This window comes from Oncorhynchus keta, chromosome 6, assembly GCF_023373465.1.
Source record: "Oncorhynchus keta strain PuntledgeMale-10-30-2019 chromosome 6, Oket_V2, whole genome shotgun sequence".
Taxonomy (NCBI): Eukaryota; Metazoa; Chordata; class Actinopteri; order Salmoniformes; family Salmonidae; genus Oncorhynchus; species Oncorhynchus keta.
Genome location: NC_068426.1, coordinates 14,668,192 through 14,687,386, shown reverse-complemented (window position 1 = coordinate 14,687,386; position 19,195 = coordinate 14,668,192). Strand labels below are relative to the sequence as shown.

At 43.4% G+C, this 19,195-nt stretch overlaps 3 protein-coding genes across 3 annotated transcripts; 2 read left to right on the top strand and 1 right to left on the bottom strand.

Moving 5' to 3' along the window:
• The first annotated feature begins 3,642 nt into the window (after positions 1–3,642).
• On the top strand, positions 3,643–12,860 carry si:dkey-251i10.3 (uncharacterized protein LOC553498 homolog). The gene is made up of 15 exons (XM_035771795.2): positions 3,643–4,086; positions 5,816–5,912; positions 6,341–6,411; positions 6,757–6,821; positions 6,998–7,146; positions 7,235–7,390; positions 7,474–7,593; positions 7,845–7,939; positions 8,473–8,596; positions 8,725–8,802; positions 10,224–10,620; positions 10,781–11,241; positions 11,423–11,607; positions 11,736–11,835; positions 11,966–12,860. Exons 1-15 carry the CDS (start codon positions 3,719–3,721, stop codon positions 12,248–12,250), a joined length of 2,751 nt encoding a protein of 916 aa, XP_035627688.2. The 5' UTR covers positions 3,643–3,718; the 3' UTR covers positions 12,251–12,860.
• A 628-nt stretch (positions 12,861–13,488) lies between these two features.
• si:dkey-251i10.2 (uncharacterized protein LOC562682 homolog) lies at positions 13,489–15,719 on the top strand. The gene is made up of 5 exons (XM_035772854.2): positions 13,489–13,811; positions 14,193–14,311; positions 14,415–14,524; positions 15,073–15,137; positions 15,237–15,719. The coding sequence occupies exons 1-5, from the start codon at positions 13,619–13,621 to the stop codon at positions 15,344–15,346; spliced, it is 597 nt and encodes a 198-aa protein (XP_035628747.1). The 5' UTR covers positions 13,489–13,618; the 3' UTR covers positions 15,347–15,719.
• Positions 15,720–16,634: 915 nt separating this feature from the next.
• si:dkey-251i10.1 (uncharacterized protein LOC100038774 homolog) lies at positions 16,635–18,940 on the bottom strand. The gene is made up of 4 exons (XM_035771794.2): positions 18,747–18,940; positions 17,438–17,921; positions 17,205–17,345; positions 16,635–17,070 (listed from the first exon to the last, which is right to left on the bottom strand). Exons 1-4 carry the CDS (start codon positions 18,855–18,857, stop codon positions 16,913–16,915), a joined length of 894 nt encoding a protein of 297 aa, XP_035627687.1. The 5' UTR covers positions 18,858–18,940; the 3' UTR covers positions 16,635–16,912.
• Positions 18,941–19,195: the final 255 nt, after the last annotated feature.

Sequence of the window (19,195 nt, the reverse complement as noted above, 5' to 3'; positions counted from 1 at the left end):
TTTACAACACAAACTATGTACAAAAAGACATGAAAACAACCCAACTATTATAGTCATCCTCACTATATGAGCCACATTACAACTGGGTATGTTTATTTTATTTTTTTTCTCCACAATTTTGTGGTATCCAATTGGTAGTTAGTCTCATCGCTGCAACTCCCGTACGGACTCGGGGAGGTGAAGAAACGACCCAACCAAGCCACAATGCTTCTTGACACAATGCCCACATAAACCTGAAGCCAGCCACACCAATGTGTCGGAGGAAACACAGTCCAACTGGCGACCGTGTCATTGTGCATGCGCCCGGCCCGCCTCAGGAGTCACTAGAGAGTGATGGGACAAGGACATCCCTGCCGGCCAAACCCTCCACTAACCTGGATGACTTTGGGTCAATTGTGTGCCGCCCCATGGGTCTCCCAGTCGCGGCTGGCTGCGACACAGCCCAGGATCAAACCCAGATCTGTAGTGGCGCCTCTAGCACTGCTACGCAGTGCTTTAGATCAATGCACCACTTGGGAGGAAATGACATTATATGTACCTTAGCTTTGATTGGACTGATCATGTCAACATCATACTTTCAAAATCTTAGCTAGCAAGCTAAACAAGCAGTCATCATCATAAATCACGTTGACAATCTACTGGCAAATCGTTTTCAATCGTTGTCATATAAAGCGGAATTATAGATAAAACGTATCTGTGCGCATCGGCCATTGGACACAAACGTTACACAACAAGTTGGAAATCGCTAATTCAACAATGAGTGGTTTGGAAGGAAACAGTGGCTAACTCTGAGTGTTGCAAAGCAATCACTAGCCTACTATTCAGTGTTGTGGGTGTGTGGTTCAAGTCTGGGTTTATTGGTCTCTTTTCCAAGCTTAAAAGGATAAACTTTCAACACCGAGGGCAAGAAAAGTTTGAATACATTGGCCATGCTGTCAATCCAGCATGACTTTAGTGAGTTCAAGACAACCGGGAACTCTGAAAAAAACTAGTTCCGACTGGGAAAATACGTTTTGAACAGTCATCCAACTCAGGAATTCCAAGTCTGGAACTTGGAATTCCAAGTCTGGAACTCGGGCCTCTTTCTAGAGCTCCGACCTGAAGATCAATGACGTCATGATTCGACCTTGTGTTTTTCCGAGTTCCCACTTGTCTTGAAAGCACCATAAATTCAGATAATGCCAGACTTTGATGACAAAATTTGCCCACAAGGACCTCCGTGCCACCTTTCTGTTCAAGTGAGTACAGCACAACAAGGTGAGTCCAAAAATGTATTTTATGCTACTGCATAAATTATGTAATATGCCAGGGAAATATATATACTTTAACTAAGAAATTAATACTGTGTGTGTTCTGTAGTAAACTGTTTGTAGCCCATATGTCTCACCCTAATAATTTGTTCCCTTTCCCCCTCATAACTTAGCCTACTGTTCTGGCTTGGTGGTGCACTGTAGCCTATAGCCAGTTTTAGAGAAATGTAATCATCAAATATTGTAAGAGCTTTCATTGTCTGCTTATTTGCCCCATTTATTTATACTGCAGTTCTGACTTGGTGTACAGGGAGAATACTGTAAGAACGGCCCATGTTCTGAATTCTGTCACTGTATATTTCTAAAGTTCTGAACAAATGGTTATGACTACGGCCGTCCCAGATCGTTCATTAATGTCTTAATCAAAATTATGAATTGCCTCTTATGCGCTCGTCGTCCCCTTATGCCATAGTTTGTACATCTCAATTGTCAGTAGAAACCACATTTGTTTAGGCAAGTCAGCCATATCGGCTATGTTTTTTAAAAAGGCAGTAAATGAGGCTATATGAACTGTTTTGCTGCCAGACAAGGCTCCGCTGATAGCCAGGTGTAGCAGTTGTAAGGATTCACTCCATTGTGCTGAAAAGAAAGCTCTGCTGTTGGGATAGCTTTATGTAGTCCCTAACAGTTTGTGGAGGGAATTCGTGTTCCAGAAGAAGATAAGTCATTAATTATGAACTACTACTACCGAGTGGAGCAGCGGTCAAAGGCACTGTATCTCAGTGCTAGAGGTGTCACTACAGACCCTGGTTCAATCCCGAGCTGTATCACAACTGGCCGTGATCGGTAGTCCCATAGGGCACACAATTGGCCCAGTGTCGTCTGGGTTAAGGGAGGGTTTGGCCAGGGTAGGCCGTCATTGTAAAATAAGAATTTGTTCTTTACTGACTTGCCTCGTTAAATTATTAAAAAAAAAAAAATTTATAAACTGGATGGTCATGATTTGAGCCTAGCATTATTTTTCGGGTAATGGGTAACTGCATAAATGGAGTGTGTCTGTAAGTGGCCGTGTCAACAGAAGTGGGAGGATCAAGAGAAGTGGGTGTATGGAAAGTGAATCAGCTAATTGGGCAGATTTGTTGTCACTCAAGACCGTTTTGCGTGACTGATTGCTACTGTTAACCTACAAAGCATTACATAGGCTTGCTCCTACCTATCTCTCTGATTTGGTCCTGCCGTACATACCTACACGTACGCTACGGTCACAAGACGCAGGCCTCCTAATTGTCCCTAGAATTTCTAAGCAAACAGCTGGAGGCAGGACTTTCTCCTATAGAGCTAAATTCTTATGGAATTGAGTGTAGTCTGGCCCAGCAGTGTGAAGGTGAACGGAAAGGCTCTGGAGCAACGAACCGCCCTTGCTGTCTGCCTGGCTGGTTCCCCTCTTTCCACTGGGATTCTCTGCCTCTAACCCTATTATAGGGACTGAGTCACTGGCTTACTGGTGCTCTTTCATGCCGTCCCTAGGAGGGGTGCGTCCCTTGAGTGGGTTGAGTCACTGATGTGATCTTCCTGTCTGGGTTGGCGTCCCCCCTTGGGTTGTGCCGTGGCGGAGATCTTTGTGGGCTATACTCGGCCTTGTCTCAGGATGGTAAGTTGGTGGTTGAAGATATCCCTCTAGTGGTGTGGGGGCTGTGCTTTGGCAAAGTGAGTGGGGTTATATCCTTTCTGTTTGGCCCTCATCGGATGGGGCCACAGTGTCTCCTGTCTCAGCCTCCAGTATTTATGCTGCAATAGTTTATGTGTCGGGGGGCTAGGGTCAGTTTGTTATATCTGGAGGACTTCTCCTGTCTTATCCGGTGTCCTGTGTGAATTTAAGTATGCACTCTAATTTTCTCTTTCTCTCTCGGGAGACCTGAGCCCTAGGACCATGCCTCAGGTCTACCTGGCCGTGCTGCTGCTCCAGTTTCAACTGTTCTGCCTGCGGCTATGGAATCCTGACCTGTTCACCGGACATGCTTCCTGGCCCAGCCTTATTGTTTGACCATGCTGGTCATTTATGAACATTTGAACATCTTGGCCATGTTCTGTTATAATCTCCACCTGGCACAGCCAGAAGAGGACTGGCCACCCCTCATAGCCTGGCTCCTCTCTAGGTTTCTTCCTAGGTTTTGGCCTTTCTAGGGAGTTTTTCCTAGCCAACGTGCTTCAACACCTGCATTGCTTGCTGTTTGGTGTTTTAGGCTGGGTTTCTGTACAGTACTTTGAGATATCAGCTGATGTACGAAGGGCTATATAAATACATCTGATTGGTCCGCATGACTAGTCGATTGTTGAAAACTGTCGCATTTTTAGCTAAACCTAACATTCTGCTAACCTACCACCTTAATGATCCTAACCTGCTACGTTAGATCTCTTAGCCTGATATGTAAACATTAAGCTACTCATCACTGTTGATCCAGCCACTGATGTTTTTTGTTGTTGTGTTACACCCATCGCTGTTGATCCACCAACTTCTTTTGCAACGCCAACTTTCAGACACTCCAAGCAAATATTTTTTTCTAACTAACCTCATTGTTCTACCTGTGCTGCAAATATCCAGTTACCCACACTTGTCAATTTCAGCAGATCTGGGCCACGAGTTCCAACTGCGTAGTACGCAGCATTTGATGTCCTCGAACATGCCAGCTGTGGAACACGCGCTTTTACGACAGCGTACGACAGATTTGACTCCCATACGGCATTTACGTTACACGTGTGTTTCTTGCGAGTTTCTAGTCAAAATGGCCAAGTCAAAAGCTGCACGAAAGAGTGGAGAAACTATGAAGATTACAAGGTTTGTGCACTGAACTCACATTTTCAATAACTCGGACCTCTACTGATATTCTTTACAGTGCGACTAATTACTTGAAAGGAAAGGTCGAGAGCCACTGATGGTACCAAATACATCAAATTACGTTAAGTAGCTAACATTTGTGTTTTAGCTAGCTACCTGGCTCACCAAAGGAAAACGCTTAATGCATAGTACCAACTGTAAAGTTTGGTGGATTAAGAATAATGGTCTGGGCTGTTTTCGTGGTTGGGGCTATGCCCCTTAGTTCCAGTGAAGGAAAACCTTAACGCTACAGCATACCATGACAGCATACAATGATATTAGCCAAATCGCTAACTAACGTGATTTGGTGTATTTGGCACCATCAGTGGCTCTCGACCTTTCATTTCAAGTAATTAGTCGCACTTATTTATTACACTACATGACCAAAAGTATGTGGACACCTACTCTTCGAACATCTCATTCCAAAATCATGGGCATTACTATGGAGTTAAAATCCAATTGTATTGGTCACATACACGTGATTAGCAATGGTATAGCGGGTGTAGCGAAATGTTTGTGCTTCTAGCTCCAACAGTGCAGTAGTATCTAACAAGTAATATCTTAACAAATTGCACAACATACCCAAAAATCTAAGTAGGAATGAATTAAGGCTATATGTCTATGGACGAGCGATGTCAGAGCAGAACGGACTAAGATACAGTAGAATAGTATAGAATACAGTATATACATATGTGATGAGTAATGCAAGATATGTAAACAAAGGGTCCCCCCTTTGCTGCTATAACAGCCTCCACTCTTTTCCTGGCATCCACCAAACTCAGATTAGTCTGTTGGACTGCCAGATGGTGAAGTGTGATTATCACTCCAGAGAACATATTTCCACTTGCTCCAGAGTCCAATGGCGGCGAGCTTTACACCACTCTTTACACCACTTGCGCATGGTGATCGCTTGGCCATAGAAACTCATTTCACGCAGCCCCGGATGAACAGTTATTGTGCAGATGTTGCTTCCAGAGGCAGTTTGGAAGTCCATAGTGAGTGTTGCAACCGAGGACTAACCATTTTTACTCACTACACACTTCAGCACTCGGCGGTCCCGTTCTGTGAGCTTGTGACACTTCTGCACTCGGCGGTCCCGTTCTGTGAGCTTGTGACACTTCTGCACTCGGCGGTCCTGTTCTGTGAGCTTGTGACAATTCTGCGGTCCCGTTCTGTGAGCTTGTGACAATTCTGCACTCGGCGGTCCCGTTCTGTGAGCTTGTGACAATTCTGCACTCGGCGGTCCCGTTTTGTGAGCTTGTGTGGCCTCCCACTTCGCGCCTGAGCTGCTGTTGCTCCTAGACATTTCCACTTCATAATAACAGTACTTACAGTTGACCGGGGCAGCTCTCGCTGAGCAGAAATTTGACAAACTGAGTTGCTCCATCATATGACGGTGCCACGTTGAAAGTCACTGAGCTCTTCAGTAAGGCCATTCTACTGCCAATGTTTGTCTATGGAGATTTCCTGTGCTTGATTATTATACACCTGTAAGCAACAGGTGTGGCTGAAATAGCCAGATCCACTAATTTGAAGGGGTGTTCACATGTGTGTGTGTGCTAGCTAACTACACGTTGCACAGAACTCCGGGGCTAATGAGGATGGTCTTTTGTAGATTAGTCAAATATTGATGGAATAAAAAGATAACTAAGTGCGAAGTAACAGGTAGCTCTTTTGTCCCCCACTCCAGTTCCTGTGAGACGGTGGTCCAGGGGACGGATGACGAAGATGACGAGGAGCTTCAACGTGCACTGGCAGATGACATCATTAGTGCTAGTGAGGATGAGGTAGGATACACACACACCTACAGTAATTATCTTGAGCAATAATAAGACGGTAGCTTATCTGTATATTTGGAATTTGAAACATGCAGGAGGAACATGCAAGAGGTCACTATATTGAGAATCAGTATGCGCTGACTTTTCAAAGCACATGAATTCTGGATTGGTCGGTTCATTTAGGGTACAGTGTAGTGCTCTACGCTGACCTTTTTTACAAGGCACATGTTTGCTCCTAAGTTGAAAATGTATGCATACAGAAATACATTTAGGAGCATGGGAAAAAATGTCTCCGGGTAATAAAGCTAGAATCCTTCATTTTCTCAGTCGCTGGTGCTCCTAAATGAAAATTCCAGATCGCACTGCAAAATATTTACGTGCATGTGCGAGTAAAATGGACGAATGTAGAGCACTGCTGTGTGTTTTGTCTGATACAGGGAGGCAGCGATGATGAGAGGAAACACTGCAAGCTGCTGGAGGCCATCAGCTCGCTTGGGGGGAAAAAGAGGTGAGAGATGTCAGAACATTGTGCTCCTGTAGTACCTTCCTAGATGAGTTAGGCTTCTGGAGTTATACAGGAGAAATGAGGACTGGTGAACTTGGCCCACCAATTCATTATATTATTCACCAGTATGTAATGTTACATTTTTACTTGTATTGCTTTTGTAGCCATGTTTGATCTGTTTTTTTTTGTCTGATGTGCATTGTTCTCACGATCAGGAAGGGGTAGTGTTGGGGTAGTGTTGGGGCAGTGTTGGGGCAGTGTTGGGGTAGTGCTGGGGCAGTGCTGGGTTAGTGTTGGGGTAGTGTTGGGGTAGTGTTTTTGTCTGATGTGCATTGTTCTCACAATCAGGAAGAAGCTTACTGAACGGTCTGAAGCAAGCATTCAGGTGTCAGAATTCACAGTCAATGCTGAAGGTAAAATATGCTGAATGTACCTGATTTACTTATTTGAAAATACCTTGTGCTTTGTTAGTTTGTGAAAGTTAAATGTCTGTAATGTCAGGTTCCAGGAACCGTGATGGAAATCAAAATGTGTTTGAACAATAAGCTGAGTCTAAACTGTATGTCTGTCTGCGTGTCATGACTGACAGGTGAAGGAGACAAAATAAATTTGTCTGACCTCATTGGAACCTTGGATAAGACCCCCAGTGCCTTAATCAAGACGAAGAAGCAGCTGAAGAACCTTCAACACAACCAGAGCACCCTGGAGACGCCCCTGACCAGGAAGGAGACTGAGAAAGTAAGACCACCGACAGAGGCAGGATGTCTAGTCTTGAATGCAGGCCACTGTGCACAACTCAGACGATTGAACAAATATTCTTGTACAGATCCAAAGAGAAGTGGCTTTTGAGAAAACGTCGAAAGAGGTGTCTCGCTGGCAGAGTGTGGTCCTACAGAACCAGAAGGCAGAGCAGCTGGTCTTCCCACTGAACCAGGAACCCTCTGGCCCCAAACGCATAGAGCAGGTGGTGGCTGGATGGAAGGTGGGTGTAAAAAGATCCTTTTGATTTTGTTGGTTATGTAACATGATTATAAACTAATTTCAGATTCATATGTTATGTTCAAGGCCCAAACTCCCCTAGAACAGGAGATATTCAGCCTCCTACGCATGAACAAGCAGCCTCTCCATGACCCTGTCTTGACACCCACTGAGGAGGCTTCTCTCAGGGCCATGAGTCTGGAGGAGGTGAGTCCCCGCCTCAAGCATGACATCCAGTATGTGGTCAGATGCGTAAAATAAGCTGAATATGGTGTGTTAGTGCTGGGCAGGGACAGAGGCCTGCACGCACTACTGATATTGACTTCATTCTGTATGTAGACAAAACGGACAATGTACTGAAAAACAACAATGTACAAATTAGGGAGTTTTTCTAAATGGTTCTTGGTTGTCACATATCTACAACCAATATATAATACATTGTTACATTTTTTTTGCAGGCCAAGATCCGTCGTGCAGAACTCCAAAAAACCAGAGTACTACAGTCTTATTATGAAGCGAAAGCCAAAAGGGGGAAAAAAATCAAAAGCAAAAAGTGAGGGTTTGATATAACTGAACCATGTAGTTCCCTGTATTAATGAGGGTTTGATATAACTGAACCATGTATTACGTACCCTGTATTAATGAGGGTTTGATATAACTGAACCATGTATTACGTACCCTGTATTAATGAGGGTTTGATATAACTGAACCATGTATTACGTACCCTGTATTAATGAGGGTTTGATATAACTGAACCATGTATTACGTACCCTGTATTAATGAGGGTTTGATAGAACTGAACCATGTATTACGTACCCTGTATTAATGAGGGCTTGACGCTTTATTTATTTTGCACTACAAAAGTGAACTGTTGTATTGATTTTCCTAAATTGTGCGGTGAGAAGAAATTCCTAGCTTCTGTAGCTGTAAATTCTGCTGGAGGATGAGCAATGCGAAGTAAAAGGAAATTAGCTGATCCAGGGGGAGGTTTATTAACTGAGATGGTGGAAGGAAGGTGGCTTGTGAATGGTGTAAGGGAACATCGGAGGCACAACATGATGAATAACATTCCCATTTCTTCCCCAGATACCACAGGGTACAGAAGAAAGTGATGCGTAAGGAGTATCTAAAACAGTTTGATGAAATGGTTAAGACAGACCCTGCTGCTGCCTTGGAGGAGCTGAAGAAGATGGAACTGTCAAGAATGAAGGTAGTAGGCTTTGTGAGACCTTTACATGAAAGGAGAGAGTGATGGAAACAACTTGAAAGAAACTAAGAATAAACTGATTATTAGCATTAAACCTGCTTATTTTCTCTGTTTCATCTCTATTCCCACAGGAACGAATGTCTCTGAAGCACCAGAACAGTGGCAAATGGGCCAAGTCCAAGGCCATCATGGCAAAATATGATGATGGGGTAATGTGCTTTTAAGACGTTTTTAGATGTTTTTTTAAAAGATATTACACTACCAGTCGCAATATTTTATTAGCAAAAATATTTTAAATGTATTGGCGGGCAGTTTGAGAGAACCAGTGTTTTCAGAAAAGAGCTGTATCATGTGGAGATAGAAATTTATCAAAATGTTTAAAATATAAGTAGTGAGTCACAAAGATACCAATATTTTTTTCAAGACTAAAATCAATATAATCTGCAAATGACAATGAGAAAATGCAAAGATGGTGTGCATGTAAACATGCTGACTGGTCAAACGGTAATATTGTTTATACAACTCTTTATCAATCTTACACAATGTAATCAGTCACCAAAGTTGATGGTAATTTCATTTCTAGTTTAAATTCTGTAGTTTTTTTTAAATTAAAAAGTGTGTGTGAGGGCTGACCTCTGACCTGTCAAATATGGAACCCCGCTGCCTCAAGGGTCTTCCGGTCGCGGCTGGCTGCGACACAGCCTGGACTCGAACCCAGAATCTCTGGTGGCACAGATTCACTGTGATGCAGAATCTCTAGTGGCACAGCTTCACTGTGATAGAATCTCTAGTGGCACAGATTCACTGTGATGCAGAATCTCTGGTGGCACAGATTCACTGTGATGCAGAATCTCTAGTGGCACAGCTTCACTGTGATACAGTGCCTTAGACTACGGCACCAGTCAGGAGGCAACAATTGCATTTTATCGATGGCAATTTGAATGTACAGCAATCCTGATCCTGAGGCCCATTGTTGTGCCTTTCATCCACCGCCATCACCTCATGTTTCAGCATGATAAAGCACAGCCCCATATTGCAGGGATCTGTACACAATTCCTGGGAACTGAAAATGTCCCAGTTCTTCCATGGCCTACATACTCACCAGACATGTCACCAATCTGGAACGACGTGTACGACAACGTGGTCCAGTTCCCGCCAATATCCAGCAACTTCTCACTCTTCCAATGACAGTGAGACGACATTCCACAGGCCACAATCAACAGCCTGATCAACTGTATGCAAAAGACATGTCGTACTGCATGAAGCAAATGGTGGTCACACCAGATACTGACTGGTTTTCTGATTCACGCCCCTACTTCTTTTAAAGGTATCTGTGACCAACAGATGCATGTCTGTATTAGGGCCTAATGAATTTATATCAATTGACTGATATTCCTTTTTATGAACTCTTTGAAATTGTTGCATGGTGCGTTTTATATTTTTGTTCAATGTGTATATACGGGCTAATTTACAGACAGGTTTTTATTTAAAAGTTGCATTCTATATTTGCACAACACTTGTTTGACTCACTACTTTAATTTCTATCAAAATGTTTAAAATATATCGCCATAGGTATGTGTCGTGAGACTGAAATAAATTGGAGACTCATTTGGTTTCTCTTGGTCCCCAGGCTCGCAAAGCCATGCAGAAACAGCTGGAAGTGAACAAAGATCTGACGCAGAAGTTGGTAATACCTGCTGACGAAGATGAGGAGGATGAAGAGGAGTCAGCAGAGACCTTGCCAGACTTTGTGAATGACGTAGAGCCCATACTGGACCAGGTGAATCCATGGATGAGAGGCAAGCTTTCTACAGAGCCTATGATGGAGGAAAGCAACCGTTTAGATCCTCCTGTTTGGCCCAGAGAAGTGGGAAAACCAGGGGAAGGACGGGACGACCAAGAGGAGGATGAGGAGCAGATGGAGGAAACTGAAGAAGAATCACTTTTAAGAGGGTTTGAAGAGAGGCGGAAATTGCGTCAAACTGAAGATGTTAAGGTTGCACCTATGCCTATGGAGGAGAATGACGGTAAGGTGATTGATATAGTGTGTCACAATGTAGCATCAGGTCTTTGCAGATTAGTTTCACTCTATCATGATCCAGAGTGAAATGTCAGTGGGACAAGTTCCCAGTTTTGTGTTTGTGTTGTCTCTCACAAAGTACAACTCCTTTTCCATTCAAACTCCAGAAGGGAAGAAAGCTGAGATTTTAGAGATCTCTGATGATGATGAAGAGGCTGTAGAGATTTCAGATGATGAAGAGGCTTTAGAGGTCTCTGATGATGAGGAGGCTGGGCTCTCAACTTTCACCAGCCTGTTCCATGGGCTAGTGAACCACATGGAGCTTCCAGCTGACCAGCCCAAGGCAGGCCCAGGTCTAGGCCAGGGGGAGAGCCCTGCCCTGCTGGAGGAGGGCCTGGTACGGGTTAGGACCCTGGAGGATGTGGAGCTGCTCAGTCAGGACATCTCTGCCAGTGACACAGCACTTCTGACCACCCAGATTCTGGGCACAGAGGAAACAGACACTCAGTCTGCAACTCGACAGGCAGACAAAAAGAGAAAGAAAATGATTGATCCCAATGAGGTTCTGACCAAGGAAGCAAAGGTCATCGAAATGCCGTTTGCTCCAACAGCTGTTGAGGATGTTGAGGTAAGGGACACAGTTCAAAGACCAATACATGTATTTTTCATCTGAAATGAGCGCCCTTCGGTTTGCAGAAGGCTTCAATGCACCAATCAGCTCACCTTCCTGCAAAAAGATCTTTACGTATCCTATGCTGTTACCTGGGAAATTAAACTCTGCCTTTACCTGTCATGTATTACCATCTCAGGACAAGGAGGAACAGAGGGTCATCATTAAAGAGGCCTTTGCAGGAGATGATGTCATCTCCGACTTCCTGAAGGACAAAAGGAAACAGGAGGAGGCAGGAAGGCCGAAGGTTATTGACCTGACGTTGCCTGGGTGGGGAGAGTGGGGGGGCCTCGGTCTCCAACCTTCTCGTAGCAAACGCAAGAGGTAAGTAGATGGCAAAGGCATTGAATTGTGGTCTTTTGACAAACTGCTCCAAGTGGTATCATGCAGGCTTAGTGAAGGTATTTTTGAGTTTGTCCCCCTAACATTGTTTGCTTTTTCGTCCACTTAAGATTCCGGGTAAAAGTTGCTCCACCTCCACCAAGACAAGACCAAAAGCTCCCTAACATCATAATCGCAGAGAAGCGGGATTCCTCCATTGCTGCACACCAGGTGACCTAGCTCGCGTACTATTTACTACGAAGATATGACATTGTCAGATGAGGATGGTCCCCCCAAAAAAAAAAAAAACAAGTATGACAATGAGTTCTGGTTTAACTTCTTCTTTCTTCTTCTCTTGCAGGTGTGTCAGTTACCGTTCCCATTTGAGAACCCCATACAGTTCGAGCGCACCATCCGTTCTCCTGTTGGCCGCACCTGGAACACCCAAAACGCAGTGCAGAAGATCACAGCGCCAAAGGTCGTCACCCAGTTAGGTGCCATCATTGAGCCAATTGCTCGGGAGGACTTAATAAAGGACAACAGACAGGCAGTCACAGGGCCCAGTATTAACCTGGAGTCAGACCAAGGACCTCAGAAGAAAAGACGCTCGCAGCAAAAGAAGAAGCACAAACGCAAAAAAAACTGATGGTCCTAACTAGTTGTCATCACTGAAATGTCTGAGACTGTTGATAAGAACTCATTCTGTTCATTATTTTAGGGGCTTGATTCAATCCGTATCGCTGAAGTTCAGCGCTATAGTGCAATTTGAAATGTCAAGGTGTCAATTGAGCTCACATACAGCATTTATCGTATATGCCGTCTCTGCGAACGCAGACACGTTGCCTTTTAAATGTCAATCACGCTACAGATTGAATCGAGCCGTCCGGTTGAATTTGACTGCAGAGGGTTCTGTGTCTACTGGTTATGTCTATTTTAGTGGTTGACTCTAATGAGGGGAAACCAAGCTGTGCGCTTTCTGGGCAGTTCTGACTAATTACCATACCTGCCTCTGTAAGGAAAGCCAGTTGACCTGATGGTTCTTGGGGAGTTGTTCACTCCAGATATTGTTTGTTATAAATAAAACCTTGAAATGAGACCATGTCATGAAATTATATTGTAAACCTGAATCTGGGATATATCAACAAAAACCAGGTGTTGAAATGGAGGATATAAAAGTACACTTCCATAAGAAAACATCTGTTTATATGAAATTGTTTTGTTGGTGTAAAGTGCTTAATAAAACAAAGCTCACTGTCTGGACCTTTCAGGACTATTCTGTATGAGGTGCTGTTTTCTTTTACCATTATGTTTAGAACATTTTGCTACATGGAGTGCGTTTGCTGGAAAAAGTTGATTCTTGAGAGATATTCCATCAGCAAAATAATTTTTTGACTCATCCAGAGCCATGGTCAGTAATCCATAGATTAGAGCTACTCATGGTGTAAAAGCTTGCTGTTGATGACATGACTTGGTGATTAAACACAGTTTACTTGGTCACATTGTACAATAACTTTCCATTGCAGTTCAGAGAATTTGACATCAAGCCACGAGTCCAGTGAGCATAATTGATATTTTTCATGGCTGTATGTGGAGAAAGAGTTGCTTTGTTTTGCCATGCATAGAAAAACATGTTTTTGGGGGAAATAGAATGGGGAACTGTTGCTCTTGCGCGTGGTCAAGGGTTCACCTGACACCCCTGTTGGTGCACGGGCATGTGCACGAGTGGTGAGTAAAATTGTCATTTTTCACAGCAGTGTGTGAAGAAGAAAGAGTTACTTTGTCTTGCCATGAAAAGAGGATAAAGCTTTTTGGGGGTGGGGGGATAGAATATGGGGACTGTTGCTCTTGCGCATGTCAAGGGTTCAGCCCTGTTAGTGCACAGGCATGTGCATGAGTGACTCAGCAGTAATTTGCTTCAAAAGAGCATCTCTTGATTCAAGGCTCCCATTTCACTCTTCCCCCACCTGCCCTCTGTACGTAGTGCTGCTGTGCTGGATTACTTTGACTTGACCTGATGGAGCTGTTGATGTTTAGTCTGGTCCTTCTACAAGGGATCTCTCCCTGCTTTAGCTTTCCCAATGGTGCACCCACCTCCGCCTGTGATGACATGGTTCCTCGTCACACTGGGGTGCAGCCACAGCCCACCCCAGCACCCTACACCATCCTCACCAGCACCAAGACCCTTCAGACTGGCCAGCCCATTACAGGTAAGATGTTGGACATCCTACCTACACCTTACAGCTTTGGACATGCCCAAGGAACTAGATGTGATTTCTAATTTGATCGGACCAGTAACACTTGTCTACTGACATTATGAAATAACCCTAAAAAATAGTTCACAAATTAGAAAAATGTGTTGTCTTAAATATTACAGTTCTTAGTTCATAGTGGAAGGGATAAGGCAGGCCAATGATAGTGGTCACATCTAGGCACTTTTCGATGGGTAAGACAGTGTGTCAGAGGCTTCTTACATTTTCTGTTATCATGCCTGAACATTGATTCAAGATACCACATTTCTGCAGATGAAGGGGAACGCAATGGCCTGTTTGTATCACTCTGTACTGTTTGTTGGTATATTTCCCCATAAGTGACCATAACTGGAACAAACTACAGAGGCGTGCTTCTGGAGGCCAGATCGGCAGCCAGCACTAGCACTAATGCTTTAGGAAGTTGGCAACTTCCTCCTCCAGATACCAAATTCCTGCAGGTAAGTTAATAGCTTCCCATGTTGTAACCTAATTGGGGTGAAAATTCCACGAGTAAATTAAACATTCTAGAAAGAGATTGACAAGTCTGATTGTGTCTCCAAGTGCTCAGGAAATAAAGAAGGTGCCATCACCCATGCCAATACTAATGTGAAAGACGACACTACTGTGTTTACCTGGTTACCACCCAACAATACCAACACGATCTACTTCATGTAAGAACATAACACCAAGGGCTCTATTCAATCTGTATAGTTCAGTGTTACATTATTAAGTTTAGAGCCTCATCACCCTTACTACACTTTTCTAAAAAATACCATTGGCTACACTTATTACTCAAATGTAAACTTGCATATTTGCTCAATCTCGACCACTACCTCCAGAGGCCATGTTAAAAGCAATGTTCAGGCATTCACGGTAAAGACTGCATATGTCTGCTCAATCGGGAATAATCTTTACATTTCCAGTACGCAATCCTTAAGCTTCAGCGATCCAGATTGAATATAGAGCCCTGAATCTAATCTTGAACCCTTTGTGAGTCTATAAAACTAGATGATCCGTTTTGCTCCGCACGTTATACACAAATGATATGACAATGTTAATGAATTCTTATAATACATGACATTAGAAGAATAAGGGTACATTTACCATTAAATTATATGCCAATTTAAATCAAAAGTCAGATTTTAAAAAATCTGTTTCTCTCACACACAGCATTTTGACAGGCAAACTTTCATTAATCTGCATTGCACTTTTTTTTCAGGGCCACTATAGCCCAACAGCGCACTGTCTACTGGTTGAATATCAGGTCAGGAACTTTGATCAAAGGTGGGTGTGAATGTACTACAGTAAATTAGATTATGATCCATCTCACTTTCTCTTCCAGGGGTCTGTGCTGACCTCTTTCTACTGTATCTTGTGTCTCAGGATCAGAGGGCATTGGTCTGGCTACAGGTGGAAATCCAGGGATGGCCAGTAAAGGGTTTCTGCTGCTCCTTGCCCCATGTATGCTGGTGTCACAGATGCTCCCAAGATAGTTTCATTCCATTTTGATTCTACCGAAGCAGCTTCCATCATCTGCTTTTATTGGAAAAAATATTGATTGCATGATATATTGTATTAGAAAAAAAGTACTTTCCATACAAAAGTTTTAGATTAAAGGTAGTATCATGCAGCAGTTTGTGATACATTTGCTTTGTCTTCATTCAATTGGGGACTAAAATCCATCCTAATTATTTTACTTCACTATAACCTCATTTATACTTGTTAACATGTCCTGATGTTGTCCATATTCTGATTGTCAGAAATATGTCTACACACGGTATTACAATGTCATCTGTCCACTGTGTCCGCATTGTGACCAGATGTCATGGTTCTACCTTGTCTTAAAATAAAAAGCATACAAGTCAATGGTGGCACTTGTCAATTTGTTTGAAGGCAGATTATTATTTAAATACCTTACTGTCCAGATCCATCAACACATGAGTGCCTGACTAGCTCTGGAGTTCATCAGGAAGATCTTCCCAATGTCTTTAATTCTACACCCATGTAAAAATGTGAGCATAGAACCAGGTTTAAATGGGGGGAGGCTGGGCAATGAGTTTTGTTTACTCTAGAGGGCACTTTGCCTACCACATGTAAGGCAACTATGCCAATTTCCCACCAGACTCCTAATGTAAAGCATACCATAATACCATAACATGTGGACAGGAGTTGAACTACATTCCAACTGTAGAAATGAGAACTGTGCGGTCACAAGCCAAAAGGGAGTGTTCTGGGATCATGTAACACGCCTATGGCAAGACTAGCCAACAAGGCACCGGACACCATTGGCACAAACTAAATATTATTTTTAGTCTGTTCAAACTTGTCAGCGACTATATTTCACTTCTTGGATCATTATGCCATAACTCAACCAAATCCAAGTATGTATGACTGCGTAGGGCAACAGGCCAGTTAAACCAGGTAGTGCAAATTCATGCAATGGGTTCAGTTTACATTGCAGTCTCCAGATGTTTCAAAATCTTCATATTCCATCTGCTGAAAACATCCTGGAAGTTTATTACATGCTGAAACACTGGTACAGTAATTTCATTTAAATTGTAATAGACTATAACCATAGCTTTAAGTCAGAGGCTAAGTAGTTGATAAGCACAGAACTATAGCTGTAAGTGGTGTAATCGGCTTCATGCACTTGATTAGCCAATCAGTGCACATTTCCCATAATCTCTGAAGCCCACAGTCAACAAAACTGCATACCAATAGAACAGTTCACTTTGCAGCCCCCCCCCCCCCATAAAAAAACACCACTGACATCATCCAGTGTAGGTTTGTCCATTATAATGAATTTATTCAAGTGGTGGTTAGAAACATACCCACTGGTGGACAGGAGTAGTATTTGAGGTTTCTTATACAGGAATGACATTGGTAAATGAGATCGGAACGTTTGAAAGATAATCAACTTACAGCCGCCACCCTCAACTAGTAGCAGACCACTAGCTGGTTCACATAAATAAGGCAGAATGCAGGATCCATAGGAGTGGAAAGTTGTTACATTTAGCCATTTAATGTAAATTCAACAGTGATGTTAAAAAAACAATAATTTAAAGGACTTTCTTTAGCTCATCGTACAAGACCAGCACAAAGGCACCACCCATGCCTCTGAGAACATTGGACCAGGCTCCCTTGAAGAAGGCCTTGCCACCCTCATCACGAGCAATCTTCTTCCAGCAGTCAATGGTACCAGAGTACATGATATCAGCTGGAGGAAAAAGTTGACCCAAGTTAGGACATAATGTCAATTTAGTTGTATTTGGAATTGCATGTTTCTACTAGTCTTCCAATGTACAATTTCTCCCTAAACACTGGACAGTGTAGGTGAGGAGGAAAACTCACCTCCTTTACGGCCAGACTGCATCATCATACGACGACGGACAGTGTCGAAGGGGTAGGAGGTCAGGCCGGCCACAGCAGTTACAGACTGAGCGATTGCCCAGCTCACTAAGATGGAAGCGTTCTTGGAGTCTGGCAGCATACCTGTTACATACCACACATAATATTACATATGCATATCGCACAAACGGACAGCTTTCTGTGAAAAGCTGTTTATGGTGTTAAAAAGTCTATACCTTTAGCTGTGTCATAAATTCCGAAGTATGAAGCTCTGTAGATGATGATGCCCTGGACAGACACTGCGAAGCCCTGGTACAGACCCCTCATACCGTCAGACCTGAACGTCTTCGCCAAGCAGTCTGCCAGACCGTTGTACTCCCTCGCACCAGCTTTTCCGACATCAGCTCCCAGACGGGTTCTAGCGAAATCAAGAGGGTAGACAAAGCAAAGGGAGGTGGCTCCTGCAGCACCACCAGAGGCCAGGTTGCCAGCGAAGTACCTCCAGAACTGCTTTCGCTTGTCTACGCCGTCAAGGAAGACACTCTTGTACTTGTCTTTGAAAGCAAAGTTGAGGGCCTGGGTGGGGAAGTATCTGATGACATTAGCCAGGTTACCTCTCCAGAAGGCAAGGAAGCCCTGCTCCTTTGGAATGCGGGTAACACAATCTATGATACCCTTGTACTGCATTTCTTTGCTGATCTGCTTGCTGGCATGTTGGACCTGTTAAGAATATGAGAACACTTATATGATAAAATATATAAACCCTTAGATGCATGCTGGTAATGCTGACGTTTCCTGCCCTGCAGTAATCTCCGAGCGCTGCTCGTCTCGACCTTGCCACCTGCTTAAATCCGGTCTTTCTGGTTGCTAACGATTTGCATCAACTATTTAATTGAACAAGATAGACTAAGAACACTAGATTACTGTTTGCCGGTCAAATTACCCTGCAGACTTTCAACGCCAGCCAGGTATTTAGTTTAACCTCAGTTCTACCACTGTGGCTGCAGTAACTACACAACTACTCGATTGTTCAATTCGTGATAATGTATATTTTACTGGTATGATTTACTACGAAACCAAGCTAGTTAGTCGAGTAAAGTAACTAAATTGTTACATGTAAATTAGTTGTGTAGTTAGCGATATCAGGTGCCATCCAGAAAGAGGAATAGCCCAATGTCATAGACTGGCCCTGGCTTTGTTAGCTAGCTAACGTTAGCATTGTGTGGCTGAGCTAGCCAACCTGTACTAGTGACGGACTGCGTTAGCCAGCCGGCTAACGTGTAGGTCATTTGAAACATCTCATGACCTCGAATTATGGCAACCAGCAGAAGATGCTAGATAACCATCCTGCGTTTATTGAACATATCAAATCAATATAACAGCCTCAAGACATTGAAAAGACATACCTAGCTAAATGTAAAGTTGCCGCAAGGGTGATAAGCAGCGTGCATTTCTCTAGCTAGTGATAACGGCTAAGTTAGCTAGCTGATGCTTGCCATGCAGCAGAGGCGGCATAACTTTAGCTAGTCATGGACCAATAGCTACCTGAAGGAGAAGCTTGACTCTCTCGATGGGCGCAACCGCCGTTTTGGAGATGGCAGCGGAGATGCCACCAGCCAAGAAATCCTTGGCAAATGAAACTGCGGTCTCGTTCATTGTGCGATGTTATAAATTGACTTGCAGACAGAAGAACACTTGCCCTGCAACAGCGGATGGCCTACCACGAAATGGCCGATTTTATAGACGCGTAGGAATTTTATGAATTCAGCAGATCGCGAGACACAGCGGGAACTCATATCACATTGTCATCTGACGATAGTCGCAGGGGAGAAGTTATCCGCAATCACAGATTTAGCGTCGTCACTAGTTACCACAAGAACAAAATCATAATTACGTCTACAATTTATCTTCTTAAAATCTGATTTAAACCTAACCACACAGCTAACCTTATGCCTAACCCTGACCTTAACTGAAGAGAAAAAATGAACATTTTG

Coding starts and splice junctions, on each gene's coding strand:
- si:dkey-251i10.3 (XM_035771795.2), top strand. CDS start 3,719: ATGTTTTTTGTTGTTGTGTTACACCCATCGCTGTTGATCCACCAACTT. Junction 4,087..5,815: donor GAAACTATGAAGATTACAAG/GTTTGTGCACTG, acceptor CCCCCACTCCAG/TTCCTGTGAGACGGTGGTCC. Junction 7,147..7,234: donor CCAGGAAGGAGACTGAGAAA/GTAAGACCACCG, acceptor ATTCTTGTACAG/ATCCAAAGAGAAGTGGCTTT.
- si:dkey-251i10.1 (XM_035771794.2), bottom strand. CDS start 18,857: ATGAACGAGACCGCAGTTTCATTTGCCAAGGATTTCTTGGCTGGTGGC. Junction 17,922..18,746: donor GAGTCAAGCTTCTCCTTCAG/GTAGCTATTGGT, acceptor TATTCTTAACAG/GTCCAACATGCCAGCAAGCA. Junction 17,071..17,204: donor GCAGTCTGGCCGTAAAGGAG/GTGAGTTTTCCT, acceptor TTTTTCCTCCAG/CTGATATCATGTACTCTGGT.
- si:dkey-251i10.2 (XM_035772854.2), top strand. CDS start 13,619: ATGGAGCTGTTGATGTTTAGTCTGGTCCTTCTACAAGGGATCTCTCCC. Junction 13,812..14,192: donor GACTGGCCAGCCCATTACAG/GTAAGATGTTGG, acceptor TTTCCCCATAAG/TGACCATAACTGGAACAAAC. Junction 14,312..14,414: donor CAGATACCAAATTCCTGCAG/GTAAGTTAATAG, acceptor TGTGTCTCCAAG/TGCTCAGGAAATAAAGAAGG.